The 25,038-nt window shown below is 47.5% G+C and overlaps 1 protein-coding gene across 2 annotated transcripts in view; it reads left to right on the top strand.

Annotated features, from left to right (window-relative positions):
* Nucleotides 1–23,436, top strand: part of LOC130574976 (uncharacterized) — a 46,019-nt gene extending 22,583 nt beyond the window's left edge. For both annotated transcript variants that reach the window (XM_057368548.1, XM_057368547.1), the window contains exons 2-8: nt 7,678–7,797; nt 9,461–11,197; nt 16,259–16,433; nt 17,141–17,345; nt 17,792–18,414; nt 19,216–19,361; nt 20,160–23,436. In XM_057368548.1, coding sequence (XP_057224531.1) covers nt 9,630–11,197; nt 16,259–16,433; nt 17,141–17,345; nt 17,792–18,414; nt 19,216–19,361; nt 20,160–20,955 — 3,513 coding nt within the window. In that variant the 5' untranslated portion in view covers nt 7,678–7,797; nt 9,461–9,629 and the 3' untranslated portion in view covers nt 20,956–23,436. The remainder of the gene's footprint in view (nt 1–7,677; nt 7,798–9,460; nt 11,198–16,258; nt 16,434–17,140; nt 17,346–17,791; nt 18,415–19,215; nt 19,362–20,159) is intronic.
* The last annotated feature ends 1,602 nt before the right edge of the window (nt 23,437–25,038 follow it).

The raw sequence follows: 25,038 nt of genomic DNA, 5'->3' as shown, positions 1-25,038 counted from the left end.
GCTTTCCCAGGATTCCCACCAACACCAGGGACTATCCATCAATATCACCATAGCAACAAGAAGTCATTAACGGTATCCTGCCTATTGACAGTCAGAATCTACAAGGTGCTGAGCTGGGTGGCGAGCCATCACCATGAGTTTCAATGAGAAAGGAAAGAGCTTAGGGTCTCTGTGGAATCAATCCTTTCATTCTCCATCCTCTRCATCTCCCCAGAGAAGTCCTGCATTGTGTAATGGCAATAAGTGCCATATTTCTTCCCTTAGCAAGTTCTATGATGTGTGTGCTTAGTGAACTGCTGCCAGGAAAAGATGGGGCTGGATTTGTCACACAAGTAGGGATAAATGTGACTCTCTTGGGTTTGTTTGCACAGGGTTGTGGCTCTGAGAGACACTTTACAATGCAAATAAGCAACTTATCCTGTAAACCTCCCAGGAGTTCAGAGCAAAGCAGGAGGCTCAGGGGCCAGGAAAGGGGAATGGCAGGCTAAACTGTGAGGAAAGATAAAAGACATGTCATATAATTCTGCTAAATGGTGAAGGAAGGGAAATTCTCAGCAGGTGTAAATTAGCATTGACAAGCAATACTGATTTACACCCAGCTCATGCTCCGGTCCACAGTTTAATCAGCTGAAAAGCATCAGCATCTGAAAGGGAGGGAGTTGTTTGGAGAGGCCCATGGGAGGAGTTGAAAAATCTGTAAAAAAATAAATTCTCCTTGGTCGGTGGGGAAGAGTTTGTGATGTTCCTTGGGACTGATGCAGGGGTGGAGCCTGGCCAGCAGTACCAGCTTCCCGTCAGGACTCCCACTGCCTGGCAGTGGGCAACACATAATGCTGGACCTTGTGAGGATACATTCCCCAGCTGAGCCAGGTGGTGGGCACAGTGGTGCCTGGTTTTCTGTGGAAGCATTGCTGARTGCCTCCAGGGCCACAGGAACAGGAAATGTTACTGCTCATGGCCATCCACTCCTGGCCAGGACTGCTGGCACTGCTGTTCATCTGCATTTCCTCATGGCAAACCTGCCTCTGCCAGCAGGTGCCTGAGTATGCCAGTATGCCAGAGTGCCTGACAGCTTTGGGATGTAACCAAGCAAGGTATAGGATGAGATCATACATCTCCCTCACTGTCCTCAACACCTCCTTCCTCCCAGCATCATGACTCAGGCCCTGCAAATCATGAGATTAAATCATAGTTAAATGACAATATGACAAAAAAGGCTTGATTTTATTTTTCCCTTCCRTGTGACTTGGCCTTTTACCTCTTTCGTACTGTAGAGTGATTGAAAATTGTGAGTTGAAATGCCAGTCTTCAATGCACAAAAGATGACAAGATTCAGCTGAGTGCTTAGGTGAAGGCTCTGTTGATCCTCCTCGCATGCTGCAAGGGTAAGGGAGCAGACAGCCCTTTCCTGCTACTGGCTTGGTTTACTTCTCCCTCTCAGTTCTCATGTTCAGCTGTGCCCTGCTTTTTGTGCACTGTCCCTTCTGCCTTCCTCAAACACATGCGGAGAGGATCAAGACAGTTTTAGATGATCTGAGGTGTAGTTCCCCACCTCATCATTTTTCAGCTGCAGACATGTTCCATCTGTGTCACTCCTTCCAAAAGGATGTGCTGCTGATCACAGCTGGAGATAGAGCACTGGGCTGGTAATACTGGGCTGTCTCACAAAGGCATGTGAGTCATGGACTGAGAGTAGCAGGGCTAGGCTGGGGCACACCTCTGACAGCTGGGACCTGGAGGAGAATGGTYTGGAGCTGGCACTGGGAAATCATAACTGATGTTGGACCCTTCCCTGGGACAGAGCTTCAAGTCACAGTTTTAACCTTTTCTTCTCCCTGCATCCCAAGAAATAATAAATTCACTTGTTCCCGTATTGCAGCCATTTTCTGCAGTTAGTGCTGATGTTAATGCAGAGTGGGAATTTGAAGGAGAAGTGGAGATGCCAGGTTGTAAAGTGAGCTGACATATGGCTTTATAATTCCCAGATCTCACAGGGTGATGGATAGGTTTTCCTGGCTCAAGTTTGTCTCTGAGAACTGCCTGTGTCTGAGCCAGGTGTGGAGCAAGGTCAGAGCCTGTGCTCAGATTGTGTCTATTCCTTGTGAGGTCAGTGTGAGTGCCATGTGTGTATGCCAGGACCAAGGTGGCTGGTGGGCAAGCTCTGCTCTACATGACSCAAAGGCATGGGAGTGCTTGGTTCATGGTGTCTGCACAGGTCAGGGAAAAGCATCTGAGTCCTGAACATCAGCTAACTCAAGAGTGAGCACTGTCTCTGCTTGGTTATAACCCTGTGAAGTCCTTCTCCAGCTGTAAGAGGGGAGCAGAGCGACTCACAGTGTTACACACACTGTCAGTACCCTGCAGGTTCATAGGTGCTGTGGGTGATCTGTCCCAGGAGAGGACTTTGTTGCAAATGGAACTTGTTTCCTCCTGAGAGGGAGTCTTCCCGATGAGATTTGTGGTCAACCAGGGTGTTGAGTCACTGAAAGCTTGGCATATGGTGGGTGCTGCTACCTCTTGGAATGCTTCACAACTGATGATGACAAGCAACTCCAGCTGGGACACTTGATGGGGGTGTCACAGTGGTGTCTCCAGGAGCATTTGTTACAGAACCAACCTACTCAGCCTTCCTTTGCTGCAAGATGAATGTTAATCCTCTCAAGCTCTAATTCCTCTGCTGCATCATCAGCAGGACTGTTGGAGCAATATTGTCCAAGAGATTGAGTGGTGCATTGGTGAGACAAAAGGAGGTATCCTTTCCCAAAGCAAGGAATCAAGAGGGACACAGGTCACCTTGAAAATATGCTACCTGAAATCAGGGTGCTGGACTGACTGCCCTTGGAGGTAGGCTGGATGCATCATGTCATCACAGCCTTTTTGAAGAAGGAACGCAAGGAGAAAGTCATGCTGTGACACAAGAAGGAGAAGCTGCTCAGACTAAGAGAGCAGCCAAAAAATTCATCACAGGTACTGCTGCCAAGTGCACAGGTGTGTGGAGCAGTAGGGCTTCTTAGGTGAAACCTTTTATGCCGATAAAAATAGTTCCCAAACAGCTTAAAAGTCCCACAGAAAGGGAGCAAAGAATACTTAAATGAGTCAATAAAATGTTGAGATTMGCTTTTCTGCTGCCTTGAGACTATTTTGGAGCCAGTCTGGCCCAAATAGAAGCTCACATGAAGTTATGGTGATTTTTACACTATCCCTGGTGGAACTGAGCTGATCCATAGCAGGATGTTCCTATGGTGATCAACASATACTGTGGACAGATTCTTCTGTGACACATCTGGCTGGCACTTGGTACCCTTTGGGCTGCTCTGACCAGCCAGCCCTGACTGTGGCCAAGGCCAATTGTTTTTCTGGACAAGTTGTTTACAAGTTGTTGTATTGTGTGGAATGCAGTGGGATGGAGGAAGGGTTGGGGAAGCAGAAAAAAAAAAAATCCTGAAAAGGATTAGGAAAAGAGATGTGAAGGGACCAAAATGGTTAGACAATATCACATGGTGAAGCAAGCAGCTCATAACACAGTAGAATTTATGGCCATTGCCTGTGCTCTCGGCAGCCTTTCAACCTGCACTGGGTCTTCAGGGGTTCCCCATGCCAAGTTATCTCTGAGACATCTTTCTTATGCTTGAGATGAGAACACAGGGTTTATAAATACAGTGAGCAGACTATAAAGGTTACTGTTTTCCCTTTATTACCTGGTTTTGAAATCTATCTGGCAGCTGTTCCTCTTGTTAGCAATCCTGATTTATGCCATGAAGTGGACGATGAAAGCAGTGATAATGCTGTAAAATCAGGGAATGTTATGGTTAGCCATTTATCCTGGGAAGGAGAAGAAACCCAGGAAAGTGTACTGGTTTAGATAACTACTGTTGGCTGTACCACTGCTGCTGCAATTAACAGACATTATATAAGCTGTGCTCCTGTTGCAGCTGCTACAGCACACCGAAAAATACCCAAGAAATATAACTACAGTCACCTTATCTTCATTAACCAGTTTCTGCAGCACAGCTCTGGTTAAGAGAACAGTTAAGAAAGCAAATGCAGCCAAGGCACCTTTCTTTTTCTTGTTAGTCTTTAATATTAAAAAAAAAAAATAAAACGTCTGGCATTCTTTCCCTTGAGAGTGCTGGTGTTTGCTAAGCAGCTGAAGTGATGTGCATGACGTGGCAGTAGGCAGATCATGCTGTGACCATGAGGTTTGCTGTATCAGATAGCACAAAACTCACAGCRCTATCATAGCTTGCTAAAATCCTTTGTATAGCTCTTTGAAACATGCTGTTCACATCCCTCTGGCTGGCTGRATCTGTGAAATAAAAGGGAGATTGTACTCCAGAATAAACCAGCCTCTGTTCAGTGCTGCAATTTGCAAAACCTAATGCAGAGACAATAGAATAAAACCTGAAGGTTTGTGTAATCTCTTATTTCAAGATGGAGTAAGGATCTGCACTTATTCCCCTCCCTTGGAAGCGGGAGTTTGGTGTGATGGCCATGACTCAGAAGGTCGTTTCCTTGTGATTGAGATGATGTAAATGTGGCAAGTGGAAAATGTCTCACTTGATATGTCTGATTGAGTAGGAGAGGCCAGATAATAGCAAGCTGCTTTCCACCATTTCATGGAACAAATGCCCATGTTTGGCAAATCTACAGAGCAAAGCTTGCTGCAGTGAACCCTGCAAAGCAGCAGCAAAAAACCTGCTCAGCCCTGCCAGATTTGGTGGTCTCTTTTCCAGAGGCCTTGTGAGGATCTGTGATCCCTTGTCCTGATATTGCTGGAGTCCTTGAACATGACTGGTCTTCTCTACAGTGCTTTTAAATCAGCAATGAGCTATTTATCCTGTGCCTGCCTGTTCATCCTCCTGACACATTGTCTGGTGCTTTGCTGGGAAGGTCAGCCAGGCAGAACAGTTCTGATGTGTTTGGGAAGAAATAATTTATCCTTCAAGCTTTAATCCTCAAGAAATAAGTTCTTGGGGGTGGATTTTAGAGGAAAATTAAGGTTAGTGGCAAGTCTCCAAGCAGGCACTTATCAGAGTAGTGGAGAAGTTGATTAAACAGAATCACATGGTAGAAAGTAAGCTGAGCATACATTGGTCTTAGTCTTATGCTCAGTTAAGGAATGAGGCTCATAACYACTAGAAGTTTTTCAGTCCCTGAGCCAGGGAACAGCCAAATGTTTCACAGACAGCATGATTGAGGAGCAATGATGTGCTGCAGCASCAGCCAACACTAAGCTCTTCTTTGCTATTTGGTCTGGAATAAGTGAGCATGGGCCTGGAGAACTGCTGATCTAGAATAAAGCCTGAGCTTTGGGTAAGTGTGGATAGGACTGCCTGGAAGTGCCTAGGGGGGTAAAAGAAGGAGCATAGCATCAATCCACAGTGCTCACATACACTGGGGAGGGACAAAGAACTGGCAACTCAGTCTAACTGGAGGAGAGCAGAGGATACATTAGGGCTGCTGTGCACCTTTCAKAGAGGGGGAATTAGGACCCACAGTTGGGCCACTGTGTAAGAAAAAAGCATTTCCATCCTTCCATTGCCTTACACTTCTGTGACCTTKGCTAGTCAATACCTGGGATGACCTGCTGTAGCCACAGCATGTACTTACAGCTCTGAGGTGGTGGGAGGACAAACTTTCCTGTTGCTGTGGTTCCAAATGTTTCCTTGTTGGTGACCATATAACACTAGCCAAATACTCTGTATGTACCATGGGCCTGCAAGTATGTGCTCAAAGGTCATCTCTAGCGYATCAACCAAAAGCATATTGTTTGGGGTTTTTTTCTGTCTCGATCTTGTGCTCTCTTCCAGCAGACTGCCTACAACAGGCTGTGATCATGTTATAGCTCAGTGCATAGGCACATGCTTTATATGGTGCAGTGTCAATGGCCTGACAAATGCAGGCATCTGAGCTGAAACTGTGATGCTGTTGCTGTGTGCCATGGAGCACAAGAACAAGGGAAGGAGGGAGAAACACTCAGYGTTTCCTGGTTACAGGCCAAGTACAAATTATCTGGTATTTCAGAGAGACCATTGCTTTTCTCCTGCTCCAAGGATCCCTGGGCATTGGGGGAAGGACCCTGTGCCTTTGCTAGTCCCTCATCCAGGTCATGACTCGGGCAGCAGCTGCCCAGGATGTTCAGTGAAATTAAGCTTAGCTGCCTGATGTGCTGTGCACAGCCCTCAGGGCAGTGACGCAGGGGAATGGCAAGATCACAAGGGTTCACTAGGAAAGAGACAATCCTTCCAAGAGTGGAATGGCAGGGAAGGAAGGTGCTGCTGCCCAAGGTGGCTGTYATGAGAGCCCCACAGCTGCCCAGCAGGCATTTGGGGGAACATAGCTTAGTGATTTCTGAAGCTCCTTCTCACTCCAACCAGGGCACCAGACCCCCTTGCATGATATATGAGCTATATCCATGTGCACCTTCGCTCTGAGCTGTCCTGGAAGTATCAAAGGGACTTCCTGTGTCTGAAGTGTTCTCTTAAACAAAAAAAAAATCACTTCAGAGAAAGAAAATTCACCTCTGATGAGTGACAAATAATGAAAGTAATTATTTGGAAAGATTCCCATCTTCCTGCTTTTAATCCAGTAAATTTTGGTGCCTGCCTACGTGTCAGCAAACTCTGCACAGCCTCCTCTGGAAAGTCTCTGTCTCCTGCTGTCTCACAGCCAGCTCCGGCTGTTCCCTGTCTTCTCTGGCTCCTCCACTCTGCAAACCTCTCTCTGGCTCCACTCTCCGTCCCTCACTCTGCCTGCCCCACTGTGCTCACAGGAGGTTTATTCCAGCTGCTCCTTCCCTGAAAAAGACTTTTGCCATCCCATGCACATTTTCTGGAAAATCCTGCCCTGACAAAGCAGCAGCAGGTCCCTGCTGCCTGGCAGTGCTCAAGAGCACTGGCACCTTCCACAGCTGCTGGGGGAATGGGCTTCTGCCATTCTGCAGGGCAGAGGGGGCCCCTCACCTGCTGGAGGATTTGAGACATTCCCTTGAGAAATGGAGGGATGCAAGCTCCCCCTGCACGGCCTGTGCTGTGTACTTGAGCAGGCATGGACAGAGTGCCCCTGACCACCCACACCTGGCAATGCTGTAGCTGACCTGCAGCCCAAAGAGGGGTCAGCTCTATGAGTCCTGGCAGTGAACTTGCACCTGAAGATAATCATGAGAACAAAAGTCAATTGTCTTCTCAGTGCTGTCCATCTCTTGGTTAATGGAGCAGCCCCAGACAGATCCCACCCTGTTGTTTCTGTGCTTCTGCCTCCTTGCTCTTTTCCTTACTGCTTCTGCCCCTGCCTGTGCACTTTCTTCTCTGGCCCCCTTGCTGTCACCTGCACACATGCAGAGCCTGCCAAGCCAGTGTCCAGCCCAGGAGCCTGCCTCATATGGGCCTTGCTTTTTCTTCAGACCTGTAACTCCCTGGCTTGGGCAAGGGCAGCTTTATTCTCTGCTCTCACTGCCGTGAGGGCTGTTTTCTCTTTCTTCTTGTTCTGAAAGCAGAGTGCCATAAGTACGTGGTGGCTTTTACTCCTGTGGCTGTGACCTGATCACAGACAACCTGACAGGGCATGGCATCTTTTATTAACAGCACTTTCTCACAGGAGCCCTTCGGCACTACCAGCAGCCCTGCTCTCTGCTCAGTGACTGGCTCTCACATCATATACTTCTCTCTTTCTTGACAGATTATGTTATAACCTATGATCACAGAAAAGTCCTGATCCTCACGTTTCTCTGCTGTCACCTGTGGGCTCCTCTGGAGCTGTGAAGAAGGGGGAACTCCAGTCCCACCATGAGAAGACCGGGTGAGAAGTGCCTGTGACATCTTGGGGAASAGCCACACTTTGAGAGCTAGTTTTAAATTTTATTTTTAGCAGTTATGAAGGATGGAAATTATGTTCTTCATTCAGTGGTGAGCCACAGGAACAGCTCTGCCTTCCCTCTCTGGGATTAGATTAGACTTAATTTCATTAATGCAGGGAAAGTATGCTAATTTGAGCCACTCTAAGTGAGGGATGAATCAAGCTCCTGGTGTTAGCAARATTGGCTTCCAGGCAATGCAGCTCCTCAGACTTGCCCTCTGACAGAAGACATCTGGTGGTGCATCAGATGGTCAGCTGCCTGCAGTGTTGTCACCTTCAGGGAGTAAAAAACCTCTTCATTCCCCTCCTGATCAAGGTGGCTGTGCTGCCTGAATGGTTGGCCACATGTGGGGAATCCAGCTGCACTACAGAACAAACAGTCTGGGCTGTAACTGGTCCTGTCTTGCATTACCAATACCTCTTCCTGTGTTTTCAAACTGGTTGGTTCTTGCCCGGCTTATTATTAGAGATTAATTCCCCACCATCCCAGCTCTATCTTGCCCTTATGACTCTCAGGCTAACCCCATATCCCCTGCCCAATCTTACTCTCCTTTACATATGCCACTCACTCATTTCCTTTGCCTCTGATTGCCAAGGAAGGGAGTGGACTGGGCTGTAGCAGACACTGATATCTTGTTTGACTGCTGGCAAGTCYGTGAGGCCTGATTCCTTAAATCTAGTCTCTCCATTCAGTGTAAGGAGGCTCCATCCACTTCCAGCAAGGACTTAGCCTCTTAGCCTTCATCCTGCTGGCCCAAAATGGAATTTAGGGATTTAATTCTCTGCTCTGAATATGTGATTTAGTCACTTGGATTCCCTGGGCCTTACAGTGCTGAACACAGCTCATAGGAGAAGCCTTGGAAAGCACACCTTTCTCTTTTAGGGYCTCCGCTGAGCTGTCATAGGGGGATGATCATTTGAACCTGTGGCTCAGGAGTCAGGAGGCTGCACTTGTGAATGTCTGTGAGGTACCTTTGTCTCTGTGCTGGAAGGGCCTTGGCAGTGCTTGGCTACCATATGCAGTCAATAAACCATATGTGTCTTCTGTGTTCAGGGTGAATCAGAGCAACAAGGTGCTGCAGTGTGACTGTCAGGCACAAAACTGCCACCTATCAGCCTTCTTCTTCCTCCTTGCTCCTTGAGTCTTCCAGGACACCCTACTGTTATTTCATCTTTTTCCACCCCCAGTGTCCCTCTTAACCCATACACTCTTGTCTGCACCCCATTTGAGGGAAAGAACCTCAATATCTTTTATAAACCTGCCATCTCCTTAGTGCTGCTGTGTGAGTAAGCTGAGCCTGCAGCAAGCACTTGTAAACATTTGTCTCTGGAGTTAAGTAATGTTATTGTGAGGGAATTGTTGAGGGTAGCTAGGATGAAATTCTCCAAATTCATACGGGTAGTGTAAGGCAACTGTTGGCTTGGCTAGAGAAGAAAAAGATTCCCTGCCCCAAGCCCCACAGCTCATTACTCAGTTATGCAGCTCTGCTCATACACAAGCTGCTGGTGGTGGTGGATGCTGGATTCCCTGGAAGCAGACCTGCTGTTGCATCCTGCAAATCACCACCAGGCTGCTTCAGTAACTCATCTTTCCTTCCATTCACAGGTCTTCTACGCATGGCGACTCCACCCATGTGAGAGCTCTCTTATGTGAGTGCCCAGCAGCASACTTTGCTGTCTGTGGTCTGTGGACATTGACTGGCATCTAAGCGACACCCCAGCTCCCTCCTGTCCCCCTAGACGCCACTGTCCTAGAGCCTCCATGTGCATTTGCTATGACATACATCAGTGTTGATGAGAGACAGGAACACTGCCGGGTGATCTCGAGCTGCCAAAATAATCAGCTCTGTGCACAACATGGCTTAAAGGATTTTTCGGTTAGCAGCATGCATCCACTAAAGAACCTAGACACTCATGTATTTTCTGGGGACTTCCACACTCTTGCCTGCCACACAGGCAAGGCACCTTTGGCCAGTCCTGTGGAAAACCGGATGTATCGGAGTGTGGAGAACCTTCACTGGGCAACAGTTGCTGACTGCGGGCTGTATTCTCAGTGCCGGAGCCTGGATAACGAGATCATCTTTCGCTAYAGAGGCACCAGTCAGTGGACAGAAGGCTGTGTGGGTGTGGCCCCAGAACAGAGCACGTCGGACTCCCTGAGGAACCTTTCTCTCCGTGCTAAACAGACATCTCGATCTGCACAGAATGTGCTCCTCCCTCCCTTTGCCAAAGTGCCTCAGTGGCTCTTCCTTTCTGCGGAGGAAAGAGCCCTACACGGAGATGCCAAAAAAGAGCTGAAGGAGAAGCTGAGGCTGCACAGCAGTAAGGTGGCCGAGCCCTGTAAGCCARTGCGCCCACAGGCGGCCCTGCCTGAGCTGATGGCTCGGGAATTCTTTGAATGCCGGGTGTGCCGGCAGTGCAAGAACGGCTGTGCTGTGAACTGCTGCACGGTTCTGGTGGAACACACTGCTCTCGGGCACAGCCTCACAGCGGGACARGGACTGTGCTTTGCACACAGGATCATCAGTCCAGAAGACATCAAGCAAGAGGCTCAGAGGAGGCTTCAGCTCCGAAGGCAGAATAGCTCCCCCAATTTGCCCCTTCAGAATTCTGGGGAAAGCCATGAGATGGGCAAATCCAGAACAGCAGAGACCCTAGAACAACACAGTGGGGAAACAGATGGCAAAATGACATTGGGACAGAGCAAGAAAGGCTGCTGCAAAGGGAGGCTCTACATACCCACCTTTGAGGAGTTCAAGCAAATGAGAAGTAAGGAGGGGAATTCATCTGACAGCAGCAGTGGGCCAGCAGATTGCTTGAAAAAGAGTCTGCCTGCAAACCAGACGCTGGAGGAGGAAAACAGTAAGAATGTCTGTCCAGAAGCTTTAGGGACCAAAGCTGTGAATGAACCCACTGTCACGGCAGAGGAGGATGATGATGTATTCCATGAAAACCACACCTCTGCTGGCTTTTACCAAAACCCAGCTATATGGGATGGTTTCAAGATGAGCAATCCTGAGGTGAARGACAGAACCTTGCAGACCTCCATCCCAGATACATCACCAGTCCCTATTTGTTCCAGCCCTATTCCACGATCACCTCTACAGGCAGGAGCAATACACAGTGCTGGGCAGGAGATCTTCAGTGATGAGCAGCAGAAAGGAGAGACAAGACAATTAAATGATGTCCTCCACCTTGCAGGGCAGTCAYTGGCTTCTGAAGCCCAGTCCTCTTGCTGTTCATCGCTGCTGTTAGAAGCCACAGACTTATCCAGCTACGGAGCTAAGCTACAAAAAATGAAGGATGAATTCATAGGTTCAGCCTTGGAACTTATTAAGAAAAGGTAACATGCTCCATGGGGTCACCTGAAAGCAGTTCCCTTGTTAATGATCCAGTCTTTTTCCTGATATGTACATTTAATTCCTGTAGCATAAATGCGCTGTTGGCAGAGCCTTTCATCTTGGAGTCTCTGATAGCCACATGGACGTGTCTTTAAGCTGTTCAGCTTAAACTCCACCTTGTGTGGGATTAAACATCAAAAAGCATTTCCATCTAGACTTTACCTTTTCATGCACCTTAATCTTGTAAAGACAACAGTCATTAGTAGTTCTGACACCCAGTTTCCCACCCATTTTATTTCTGTATTAAATTGTCAAAATGCCTTTTTTTTTTTTTTAAGCATCTATTAAAAGTAGAAGACAGCCAAAGGATACAAAGTACTAATATGATTCCTTTGAAGAAAGATGTAGAGTCTGCCCCACCACTGCAGGACATGAATTTAGATAGTGTGACATGCAGCAGCAAGTGCATGTARTGAACAGGCACACAAGGGCAGGATGGCTGCTATGAGTTTTTAACCTACTCTTGGAGATCTGCACAGGCAGCAAGTGTAAAAGTACTTGTAAATAYTGTCTTTCTGCCAGCTCAGTGTAAGCAGCCAGAGGAAATGCTTGTGTATAGCCTTCGTCCATCTTCTCCCTCCAGGGTTTTCCCCCTTCTCTKGGTAAGATGTTCAYGATGACTGCTTTCTCTATTTTGGAYACAGTCCTGTTACCTTCTCTCCTGTCAAAGAAACGGGGATCACTTTCTTTGCATGGTGGCTTGGTAGGAATCAGCAAAGTCCTAGAGCTAAGAATTTGAAGTAGTTAGCATTGTAAACTTATCATGAGATAAGGCTGGTGGGAAAAGGGGGAGCAAATGTTGGTGGAGTGGTTTGTTTCCACGCACTTGACTTGCCTGGTTGGATTTGCCACAAATTGTATTAGATTTGGTTCCTGACTGATTCTGCGATCCACAGATGGAGGCATGAAATGCCAAGGCATTTCAGGGCATCARCTTTGTATGCTGTCTTGTTATTTCTGGAATGCATGAGCTGAGACTGGACTCACATTTTAGAGGAGATAATAGTGATTTCTGCACAGGAATTAGAGTCGTCTGAAAGAACTTTCATGGAGYTGAAGGCAGAGTGACAGCAGAAATACTAGTGCAACTTTATAATCCAAAGAGAAGTGGGTGGTGTCAGAGCCCTCAGTGCTTTCCTCAGCTGTTCAGCTCAGCTTTTGTGCTTTTCTTCTAGAGTACGAAAACCCAATGAAGAGATAGATGAAAAAGTTATGGTGTACAACCATAACTTGTACATGGATTGGACTATTTTTGTCATGAATGTGAAATGAAATACACAGAATGGCACAAGCAGTAAGGGTGTAAGAACAGCTGTCTCTGTGCAGATCAAGGGTTTCCCTGCTATCTGGAGCCTGAGCTGCATGCAGAGCAAAGTACAGGAAATGGGGAGTGCATATGATCTTCCTTTCCACTACTTTCCCAGCCTCCAAACACTTCCTGCCCAGGGCCCTTATGGTTGCAGTGTGGTTTCTGTGCTTTTAATATCCACAGTAGTTTTTGTTTCTGTGAATATATTCAGTCTCCCTAGTTGGATTTGTTAAAATCTATGAAGCAATCTTGTTAATACCAAAATGACAGTTGATTTAAAAATGTGAATCACARTGGTTCCAGTGTTAGAGAGGTAGTTTTATATGTGAAGGAACCACCCTGGCCTTATTATTTTCCAGAGTAATAACAATAAATCATAATGGTTATGCCAAAGCACTGGTTATTAGGAARCTTCAGTTTCCTTTGTTTGGAAATTTCTCATTTTTCCATTATTTTCACCTGAGACTTCAATGTCCCTGAATATTCACAACTCCAAMTAATTTTCACTGCAGAGGTGGGAGACTTTTGTCTGCATTTTGGGTGCTAAATTACGATCACTGACATCCAGGCCCCATTTTTTCTAAGTCTCAAATGAAATGAGCTGAAAGCTGGGGATTTGGTCCCATTTCCACCGATACTGAACTAAGCAAGCCTTTGATAGAAATGTTGTGATGGAGCATCACAGGAAAAAATAGCTAAAATTGTCTTCTCTTTCTAGTGCTTCTGTGTAAGTGTCAGTTTTACAAAGCAGTTTTGTCTGTAAGTTGTCTCCCTAGTAATTCATAGTCAATTACTTAAGATTCATTCAACTGACTTAATATTTTGTCAGTGAAGATTTGATTTTCAATCTCATAATTATGGTGGCTTTAGCCCCCTCATGGGTCACTGGATACCCTTAATTTAGGTTGTAATCCTGGCTGGGGAGGGATGTTGACATCTAGGGGGAAATCCTGTAAAGCTTTCCGCTTTCTGATATTGTTTAAGTAGCAAATTGTTCAGGATAAGGACATGCAAGGCAATGATGTGAACCTGTTGGCAGCACAGATTTCTGYCAGGAGGAGGGGACTGGAGAAAGGGGCAATATTCTGTTTTCTTGGCAGTGTCCCCTCTTCCTCCTAAGATGGAGGCAAAGGTTAAAGGAGCAGCCCTAGGATGTGGTTCCACAAAACTTGTATCCTCCCTGTTTTGCCCACATCCCTGTGATCATGTTGGTGGTGTGTGGAGCAGCACTTGCCCCAACACCACATGACCAGTACATTGAGCAGGAGAGATCTAATCACAATAAGAAATAGAGTAGTCAAACCAGGGATGAAGAAATCTCCTTCCACACAATGTGGGCTCTGCATCATTGCCTTTTTACCTCTGACCAGTTTTTTACCARTTGACCAGCCATGGGGTGGGTTGAATTTCTCAATCTTCAGTCATGTTTCCTTAGCTCAGCTCTCTGGGTAGTACTGGCTCTTATTCTCACTGCAGATCATGTCTGGAGGTTTTTTAAAATACCCCTTTTGGGCTATGGAAACCACAGTAAGTGGTGGCATCTGGTCTGTAGACCCTATCAGCAGARAGCTGCTGTCAGCTTCACTTAGAGGAGCAGTAATACTCTGGAGTGCTTCCCATATTTAAGTGGATGATCTTAAAGCACTGTGAAAATKACAAACGAAAGCTCAGCATCTCTCCTGAGAGTATGTTCTGTCTGGTGGGAGGTGGTGTGATCAAGAAGATAATATTCCAATTATGAGCTCTGCTACTAACCTTGGACATACCCCATTGCCTCTCTGTGCCCCAGCATRTGGTCCCTTTTCAGCGTATTTCAACCTGGAGCTGTTTGAGCTGGAGCAGCTTTTGGAAAGGGTGGTTTTTAACAGTGGGACATCCTCTTGCTCCTTAACCTGTGCCTTCCCTCCCATGGGTTTGCCCAGCTGAACTGTTCGTATTTTACCCAACTCAGTGAAACATGGAGGAAATTATCTGTCTGAGAATACATGAGGGAGGGTTTTTAAACYCATGTAATTCCAAAACTGATTTCAGAATAAGGCCACAAAGACAGTTACACACACTTAGGGAAGTGGTACCCCAAGCATGGCTGGGGACAGGAAGGAGAAAGGAGACAGGAACCTCTCCTGCTGGACAAGGCCAGGCCAGTACCATGGTAGGACCACAGCCTTGCTGTGTGCCTGTGCTGCTCTTACTGCTACTGTGTAAGTGCTACAGACTGCTCTGTGACAGCAGTGATGTTGGTGTCCCTTTCTGCAGGCTGGGGAGTGGAGACCTGGAGTGGGACAGCAAAAAGCAAGCACCAGGAGCCTGCTGTTGGCACTGTTGCCGTTGCTGCACAGCCACGGCTAAACTCTTTTTAACTAGTTGTGTCAGCAGGGACCTGGAAACAAATTAAGGAAGATGAAAAAGCATGAGCTGGAGAGATGCAAACCAACTTTTTCTGGCCTGACAACAGAGCCAGTTTGTGTTCTGGGAGATTTGTTCCCTCTTCAGCGATTTCAGTATTGGCTGATGGTTTGTTATTGGAGCCAACTGTCATTCACTGCAAGCAGAATGCCCATCTGTCTCAAGTGTTTGCTTGTAGCTGACACTGTTGGAACTGCACATTAGCAGTATGACCTACCAGCATAAGTTCACAAGTGAATCCTTTAAGAAGAAGCAGATTTTTCTCATAGGAGATTTTTGTTAAGCATAAAATACATGCATAAMCTGAAATATGTTCCAGACACTGGCTTCCTGTATATACAAGCATCYATATCCTGTCCTCACAACCTTTCTTTTTAAAGAAATCCAAGTTCATAAAAATTAAGTAAACTCAAAATAAAAAATATAATTTTTCTTCATAACAGACTTCATTATGCATGGAAATAAGATGCCTTAGAGAGTCTGTTAAAAAAATGTATCACAAATAGTATCACAAACGACAGCCTGTCAACTACTCTGTCAAGTCAGTGGTTTTGCAGACTGTGTCTGTCTGGAGAGTGATGTTGYCTGCAGAGGGTGAACGTGGGGTTGGTCAGGCTGCCTGTGTCACCCAGGCCAGGCCCTTGTTAGCACTGGACAGCCGTGAATAGAGATATCCCAGAACTGCCAAGTGAGAGCAACAGACACTGCCAATATTTTCAGGTCTCTTAAGTGCACCRAAAGACCTGATCCTGAGTTCCCTGAAAGCAGATAGTATCTTTCCAGTGATTTCAGTGGGTTTGGGATCATATGAGATGAAAAACAGAGGGAAAGCTCTTTTAATCCTCTAATCCCTTCAAAGTATTATGGTTTATARCAGGTGATTTTCTTCCAGATGAGCAATATGGTTTCTGTGTTGGCAACATCTCCTTAAATAGCAGCAAATATGGATGTAGCCTACTTAGAAAGGAGTGTTTCTGGTCCCCATGGAGAGCCTCATGTTTTATGGACACAAAAATGCCCTGTGAACACCCGAGACTTGATAACCCAGACTGATGCTGGCATGAGTGCAGTTACCCAATTTGCACCGCCCTAACTGAGCAGTATTTAGAGCCCCTGAAACACACGCACAGCCATCCGTGCTGGCCAGTCACGACCCCTGCCTGCACTTTCTCTGAACTGTTGCAGATCGTTGTTTGAACCYGGGCTTGCTGCTCAGTCTCATCTGTGTCAGGAACGGCGAGAGAACTGCGTCCGTGATGTTCAATGGAGTCTGCTTCTTCCCTTGCAGCTGCAATGCTGAGACTGCTGCCAAATCCCCCTCCAAGGGGCGGTGTGATCTGAGGGAAGCTGATCTCCCACCTCTGGAGGACAGCCAGCAGCCCACAGCGATGTCCATGGCAACAGAAACCTGGGAGGACAAACCAAGCAATGAGACATCCAGTGACACTCCAGCTGCAGGGAATGTAAGGGAGAGGAATTCCCCTCAYGCCTGTTTTTAGGATTTTTTCCTTGTTAGAAGCTCTGAAGGATCCCTTCATTGTAGGAACTGGACAGGGTGGGAGATGGCAATCTGACATCAATTACCATGAATGATTAAACTCTGTTAGAAGCATTAGAAGCTTTTTTTATTACCCTTAATTAAACAGGAGTGAGGTTTCTTTGCCCCTGCCTATGTGCCACTGCATTTCATGCAGGCATTTCAGCAATAACCCCTTCATGGCTTCCAGTGTGTCTGAGGGTTCAGACGCATTCCCTCCTGGCGCCCCCTTGGACACCCTGCTCCTGCAGGTGGGGCACAGAGGCTGGAGTTCCTGACTGCAGGAATCTTCACAGAGCAGTGGCAAGTGAGCTCAGAGCCCTGAGCACAGACYGTAGCCAGGGCTGTGCTGTTGACTTCTTCATGGTTGTTTGACAGCCATCATCCCACCACCTTGAAACCACTGTACTCAGAGCTACGCTGCAGCAAAGGGAGAGGGTTGCTTGCTTGTTAGGACTGAGCAACACAGAGGGACCCTACAGATTTCTTAATGATCAAGTAGTAAAGCTATGTTACAAGTCCACTGCTGATGAGTTTCCTTTTTTCCTTTGACAACTAAAGTCCAGTGTCTGTAAAACCAGATACTGCTTTCACCACAGCCTTGCTCCAAACCCTTTCTTGCCTTTCTTGCAGACCCCCAGTCCTGGCTGCCGCCGATCCAGCTCCGACATCGTCCATGAGAGCACGGATGGTGCCAAGGCCCAGCGGGAGTGCCGGCTGCGGCCGCACTTCAGTGACCCSATGCCAACAGACTCGGTGAAGAGGAAGCAGCTGGAGCTGAAGATCGCGGCTGCAGCGCGACAGCACGCGCAGAAGCGCCGGCAGGAGCGAGAYTATGGTACACACACTGCACGCTCAGGGGGCTCGTGGGCCACATGCTGAGCCTTGCTGTGCTCTAAATGTGGAGTAACTCTGCAAACTAGGGGAGGGAAGCATTTGGGGTTTTACCCAGGCATGCAGGAAATCAGGAYCTACTCGGTTCTGTCCCTGGCTGGTAGATGGCAGGGACATCTGTGATCTGAGGGAAGAGGGGCAGCCCAAATGAATTCACAGGTGTGGGCAGTGCAGAGATGACAGGTCCCAGGCTTCACCTGGGAGCTGTTTAATTCTGACTCTCACCAGTCTCAGCAGCAAAAGAGGATGAGGAGACAGCTCATAGTTCTGCAGCACCAGGTCCAGCCTGTCCCTCCACTGTTCCCACCATTCATGGCTGTGCCAGCACGAGTTCCTCAGGTGAGCTCTGTGTGGCTGGCAGTGCCTGTAATGATTTGTGTCTGTTCTCAGGTCCAGTGGTAGCAAAAGCCAACCTTGGCCATGGTGGCAGCTTTGATGAGACCCGACGCACCCCACGGGGCTCCCTCCGCTCCAGACATCACTGGAGCAATGTCAGCAGTCTGAGCACAGACAGCGGGATTGTTGGAGTGAATGATGCCCGGGATGACCTGGATCCCACCGAGGCCACCCGGACCAAGTCAGYGGATGTGGAGAGGGCAGATAGTGGCATTGGCCAGATGCCAGCCAGGAAATGGAGGACCAGGGCATCTGAAACGCTGAGCTCCCTGCAGGCCTGGGAAGCCCACCGTCCCTGCACCGACTGTGGGGAAAGGGACCTCCCGGTGGAGACAGATGTTCAGAACTGCAACCAGAGGCGGGCTGACCTCTGCGAGAAGTGCCGCAAGCGCAGGACGGAGCGCAAGGAGTCTGTGCTGGAGTTTGTCAACACAGAGGCCAGCTATGGAGAGGACCTGCGCATCATCAAAGAGGAGTTCTACCTCCCCATGCAGGCAGCTGGGCTGCTGAGCCAGGACCAGCTCCAGGGCATCTTCAGCAACATCCAGGAGCTCATTGACCTGAATGAGAACTTCCTGGAGATACTTCAGGAAGAGATTGATCAGGCCTTTGACCAGGTATGATGCTGTGTCTGCCCTCTAAAGAGTCCAGACTGGGCTGACTGGAATGGGTTTTCTGTTACTGGGGCAGCATAAATGGAATAGAGGAACAGGAGGTAGGACTCCTGGGTTATGRTCAGCTATCAGCTGTCTCATCCCTTGCTGCCTCAGTTATTCTGATTTCAGTAGCCCTGTACCARGTCACAGCTGCTGGATTCTCTGTGCTGTGGTGATGCCACTGACATGAGCAGTCTTACTCATTTATCCCATTAACAGGTCTGAATAGTCCCATTACCAAAGTTAGCTTTAGGCCGGTTATCTTGGATGCTGGTAAGAATGTGACCATGGGGCACAGMGCTCAGCTTGCTCTGTCTCTCAGGCTGTGCTCTTGCAGCCCTGAGCTGGCTGGCATCATGCTGGCTTGGCTGTGTTTGCCTTGGCTTGCAGTTGACTGCCGCTTGGCTCCAGGCTGTTTGTGGGGCGAGGCAGTGCAGGCTKCTCCCTGCTCTACAGCTCTGCTCATCAGCTTCTACTGATGCCCCCTGCCTCACACAAGGAGCTTTCCTGCCCCACCAGCACAGTGATTAGAGGGCAGAGATTCGGAAACATGACTCTGGGGCCATAATACACCCTCTTGACGAGGAGGCTCACTCTGGCCTTTGAGCCCTTGCTCTGGTGAATTGGCTGAGCCCACAGGAGAAGAGAAGCTCTTTGTGTGTGGAAGAGCAAGCAGTTAGACCAACTTTCCTCCCCTCCCCAGGCAGTGATTCCTGTRCCTCTTCTGAGCTAACCGAGCAGGGTTCTATTGCGTACTTGCAGGGAGATGATGACCTGATGACTGTATGCATTGGAGAAATATTCCTGGAGTTCGTGAACATGCTGCCAGCCTTCCAGACCTACTGTCTTCAGCAGTCCTCCTCTGTGAATATGCTCAATGCACTGGAGAAGGAGAAGGAGTTGCTCAGGTGAGAAAGGGGATGAGCAAAKTCATCCAGGCTTTGGGGACAGAAAGGCACCAGGCTGAGGGCAAAGCCTTCACCAGCCCAAGTAGATTGAAGTTCGATGCTAATGTTCTTCAGTTATCACTGCTCCCTCTTGGGGTGAGGACAGTAATTCTCAAAAAAAATTTAGTCCTTGATATCTCCACCAAGACAACCAGTTGGTCCCCAGCTGTACACTGTGTTTTGTGGCAGCAGTGTCTGCCCACTGACCACTGCACTGAACTGTCACTAAATCATGCACAGTTGAGAACAGCTCTCAGTSTGCATGCTGGAGCCCAGGTTGGATTTCTGCTGCAGAAATCCACTTCATGGCACACATGACTTGAATTTAGTTCCCATTCCTAGCCTTGGTCTATTGGCCAACGTCAGGCAAGTCATTTCTCTTTCCATTGCTCAGCCAAATTCTTGTTTGTAATCAAATGACAAAAGGTGCTAAAGCAATCTGATATGAACTGATGCATCTGCCTTGTATGTACATCAGTGGGTACCAGAGAAGGTCACCACCTTGCTATTTTATGATTTAATAGAAGACTGTTAGGATGTTATRTGCAAGTGTCCCAGGCACCTCATCAGGATTCTGCAGCTGAGCACAGCACAGCTGCTGAGATGGTTGTTAGTCTTTGAGAAGAAAGAATTCACAAGGTTGCTAAAGCTGGGAGGGGCTGTAGTGYCCAGCAACTGTCAGTTTCATTTGCATTTAGGATAGCAGCATCTGCTGGCAGAACAACCACCATTTCATCCCATCTTCCTTAATCCCTGCAGAATATTCCTCAATGTCTCCCAGAATGACAACACAGCCCTGCGGCGGATGAACTTGAGGTCCTTCCTGATGGCCCCTTTGCAAAGGGTCACCAAGTACCCCCTGCTGCTGAGCAGAATCATCAAGGCCACCACCGAGTACCACCCAGACCACGGCAGCCTGCGGGAGGCCAAGAGCCGCATCGAGTCCCACCTGGAGCACATCAACATGAAAACCAAGCAGGAGGGGAACACGTGGACCCTCCGCTCCTTTCGCCAGGACAGCAAAAAGAAGAGGGAAGTCATCAACATTGAGATGAGAGAAACTGCCCTCAAAACTGTCGGCTGGCTGCGGGAGGAAACGCGGTTTGTGATGGAGGGGTCTCTGCAGCTGGCCCAGCCCCCCGACGGCCAGTGGGTGAAGAAAGGCAGCAAGACCTTRAAGTTCCAGAACATGCAGGTCCTCCTCCTGGTGAACATGAAGCGTGTGTCCGAGTCCAGCCTGGAATCAGCCGAGCCAGGGCCTGTGAAGGATGCGGTGCTGGTACTCATTAGAGACAAAAATAATGGGAAGTTCCATTTGCTCAGGGAGCCCTTGAGGCTGAGTAATTGCATCGTTTCCACTGATCCTGACTGCGACGACACCTTTGAACTCATTGAGATCAGGAGGGAGGCCTTTGTGTTCCGGGACAGCGACCGGGCACGGACTCACCACTGGTTCCGGCAGATCAGGCGCTACTCCAGGGAGCTGGGCTCTTGGAAGAAGCGGCGGAACGCACTGCCCAACATCATGATCAGCACTCCTCACACCAGGCCCTGAGTCCTGCAYGGGCAGGCTTGGTTTGACCAGTGCCACATGAAAAGACATCAAGAGCCCCAGTGGCCTGAACTTGCTCCATGGACAACACAGGGAGGAGCCTGGTCCCCAAAGACTCTCAACAGCACTGGAAGCAAACACCACAGCCTGATGCAGGTCTCCAGCCTCTGGACTCACAGCAGTTTGTGGCTCATGTACATACAGAGATGGGCTTCCCTCGAGGAGCAGATCACTGAAGGATAATAGTTTAACTTGTTAATATTGCACTGCAGGAGAATGATATATGATGCTTGCCATTGCATGGATCGTGTTGAAAGCCAGTCAATGAGAGAGGTTTCCACTATTGACTATATTTCATCAGCATTAGGTAAAGTCAGGGTACTCAGCAAAATTAGGTGCAGTATTATGCAACAGAGGATGAAAGCTGGAGAAAATTATGTTTTCCACCACTACTCCTAAGGACTTGTTTCATTATTCACCTCTGTATATTCAGTCAAAACACTTGTTTAAAAAGGAAGGCCTTTCATCTTTAATCTGAATCAAGTAGATACCAATTTGCTCAGATTCACTGCATGCACACAGCGAAAAAAAAAGAAAAAAAAAAAGAGTAAACATGAATAAAAGGAGTTCTTGCTCTCTGACACATACACCCCCACATATGTGTAGAACCTGTGGAAGAGCAGCACACCCCCAGTGAAAGTCTATTATTCAACTGACTTAGGGACTGGAACATAATGCTGCATCTGAAATATCTCAGAAGTATATGTAAATACAGCTCTGCTACCACTGATAGTAAATTTAAGAGTTTCCAATTATTTAAATGATGTAATCTAGTGTATTTCAAAATTTAATTGAAAGGAACAATTTACATTGTACTGTAGAGTAACATAAAAGGTTTAATAATTATGTTTCAATTACTTTAGGTGGGTATTTTTTTAAGTATTTGTGTTCTGGAGTRTGTATTTCACTTAATGAGTGGCATTCAGATGAACAGTGTGCCTATGTCTGCTCTGTGGGTCCCCTGAACAGAAACCAGGGCTACTSCAAATGAGCCTGGGAGAATGGTACAAACCTGTTACTCAGATTCTCACTGGGCAACAACAGACTGGCACAAATCCTTTTGCTCTGGCTGCTGTCCTGCCTGGGCAGGTCAGGCCCCAGTGCACCAGACATGAGAACCAGAACTGAGGTCACAAAGAACTCCCCCATAAGGTCCAGCCTCTCTCTCAGTTGCTCAGCAGGGAAATGACTCGAAGCTGAACAATGGTAAAAAGGCAAACAGGGTTTAACCTTTTCAGCCTGACATTACCACTGACTGCTGCTTTGCAAAATGTCATGCTGTGACTTACATAGCAAAGGCCAGATTTCAGCCTGGAGGCTAAATTAAAGGAGCCTAAATTTTGGTCCATAGATCTGGGAGGACAGCCTGCAAATGTTCTTTCAGACGCACAGGGTAAAGACAAATCCAATCAGTATTATTCACTACCAACAAAATGTTTTTGTTACAGGCATTTATTTCACAGGAGGATTCACACATGTGCATTTGTGTCTTCCTCCAGAGATCAACCAGCATCAAAAGGCACCAATGAAGGCAGACAGAAGCCACCTCCACAAAGGTAGCTCTAGTCTTGTAAAGTCACACTGCCTGACCCAGCACCTGAGCAAGCCTCAAACTGTGCCCAGTGCTTTGTCCTCTGGCCACAGCTGCCAGGGCTTGTTGCACTGCTCTGGGCACTGAGACAGACACCAGTGACACATGCCCATTGGCTGTATTTTGCTCTGTACCATCCAGCATTTTAGTGCTGCATTTTGTCCTTGAGGAAATGGGAAGATTTGTGTCATCTGGAGGGTACCCAAGACATGAGCATGGCCTCACACAGCTGAGCTCTGTAGCGAGCAATAGCTGTCAAAATGATTCTGAGGGCAGCAGCCTGGCTCCCTCAGGTGAGGTGGAATTCCATCCAGCTCTTTCTARTCGCTGGACAATTAACTGTTCCCCAAAATATGCACTGAGCAGCCAGCAAGAGCACGAGGCATTGCTTTTAGTTTGCCGTTTGTTTTTCACAGAGATGGATGCCTGAGCAGAGCAGCWGCTGGAGGAAGATTTCTCTTATGCTGTCATGACAGATCTCATCTATGAGCCTTCAAGCCCCATTCACCTCACATGCAAAAAGCAACAGCTTGTAGCACCTTTGTCTTCTCTCCCAAGACCACAGTGGCAGAGCCACCTTCTCTTCATTACTCCAGGGCACCTCTGACAAGGGAAGACATAGGTACAGTAACAACCTAATTTATTCAAACAGCAAGTGGCTTTCACAGGCACACAAAGCTGCTGCTTGCTGGAAAGTTTTCAATTACTTTCCAGCACAGTAATTTTCTCCACATCAATTCATGCTCCAAACCACCAGTGGACCGTTTGTACAGTCATATCTTTAAATCAAGATACCTTCAGCCAGCCTGGCTGCTCAAAAAGGCTAGAGAACAATAAGTCTAATATTTAGCATCAATCTTGTGTTTGGCTGATTGTTCAATTTGTCAGATTCAGAGTTTTTGTAGGTATCGCAGGAAGCACCTGCCTGCCAGGCTCCTGTAATCATGGCCTATTTCCTCTGAACCAGACAAACTCTCCCCAGAAGAAGGTCCATGAATAATCACTGGGTATTGAGTTATGAGCAGGAAGTGTACTTGGTGCTGTAGCCTGTTCTAAAAAACTTGTGACCAGGGAACAGTACAAGCCCTTTGATCTGGGACAACTATGGGAAGCGACAGTGGGATTGCTGAACCTGTCAGACTGGACAGAGGTTGTGCTTCCAACACAYGCTCCTTTTATGTACCTGGTGTGTACAGCTGCTCGCCTGCCTGTAAATTACAGGTGTTGAAAGGGGACACGAGCAGGGAACAATCCCTGTGCCCTGTCAGTGCCTGTGCTGTGGGGTGAGGCAGCACAGAAAGGGCAAGGAGTGTCAGCACWCTGACAAGCAGTAGATTTCCGTAATCCTCAGGCACCTTTCTGAACTAGATGATCCCTCTCCTGGCAAATTCCAGGTCTTTCAGTATCACATGGACACATCTTACTTGGCAGCCATGGAGATTAGTTGTGCTGTATTTTTCCATTTCTGATTAACAAACTGACAAAATGCTATTATAACCCAGGGTACTTGGGAACAGGGTTGTCTGCAAGCCAAGAAAGCAATTATTTGTTCCAAGCTGGCCATCCTAGGTCTCTGTAATATTTTTATGCATCTTATTGTCATGACTGACAATACAAAGATTACTTTTCAAGACTCCTACCCACTGAACTTATCCAACCAGTACAAGCAGACCTTTCTGGAAGTACCCTTTGTCAAGGGAAAAAAGAGAAAGTTGGGTTACTCCCTTGATTTATCAGAATTCATAGATGACCTTTAACAAGAATTTAGTATAAGCCTTACTGGTCATTTACCAGGAAAACAACAAAAGGCAGTCTTTATTTTTAGAGTCCATGTAGTTCTGAGCTCTGAAGGCAGACACACAAGAAGACAAAACAGTGGATTAAGAGCCCCCTATTAGCTCAGGTCCCAAAGAAAGAAGGAATAGCTCTTTTATGAGTCACGAGGCTGGGTGGGAAAACCTGAAGAAAACACGTGGAGCTGAAGAACAAATACTTTAGGGGGCAGACACTTCTGCTTTAGTGAATAGATCTTTTCCTTTATGGTGTCCTTGTACTTTCCTGGTTGTCCTTAACAGAATTGTRGATGGGGAAGGGGTGCTCAGTGTGGGTCTCCACTATTTGATCAAAAATACACCTGAAAGGGACAACCAGCTTTAGTCTGGCAGCAAGTAGCTGTCACTGGAGACTGCGAGATTGACCTCAGCATACCCCAGATCCTGAAAGAAGCTCTGAGATCATCTCAGATCTCCCAGCTTTGCTGAGTGTGAATTTATGATGCAGTAGAAGTCACAGAAATATTTATTTTTTCCCAGCAGGTGAACCTTGCACTGTCTTGCTTGTCCCTGATATGTTCAAAGGGAAAAGAGTTTTTCTAGCACCATGTCAGAGATCCCTTCAGGGCTCATGGATGAGGCAGCTGTAGTAAATCTCATTTT

This window comes from Malurus melanocephalus, unplaced genomic scaffold (genome assembly GCF_030028575.1).
Source record: "Malurus melanocephalus ecotype Western Australia unplaced genomic scaffold, MMel_1.1 scaffold_94, whole genome shotgun sequence".
NCBI lineage: Eukaryota > Metazoa > Chordata > Aves > Passeriformes > Maluridae > Malurus > Malurus melanocephalus.
Note: the sequence above shows the minus strand (reverse complement) of the source record. Positions and strands in the feature narration are given on the sequence as shown.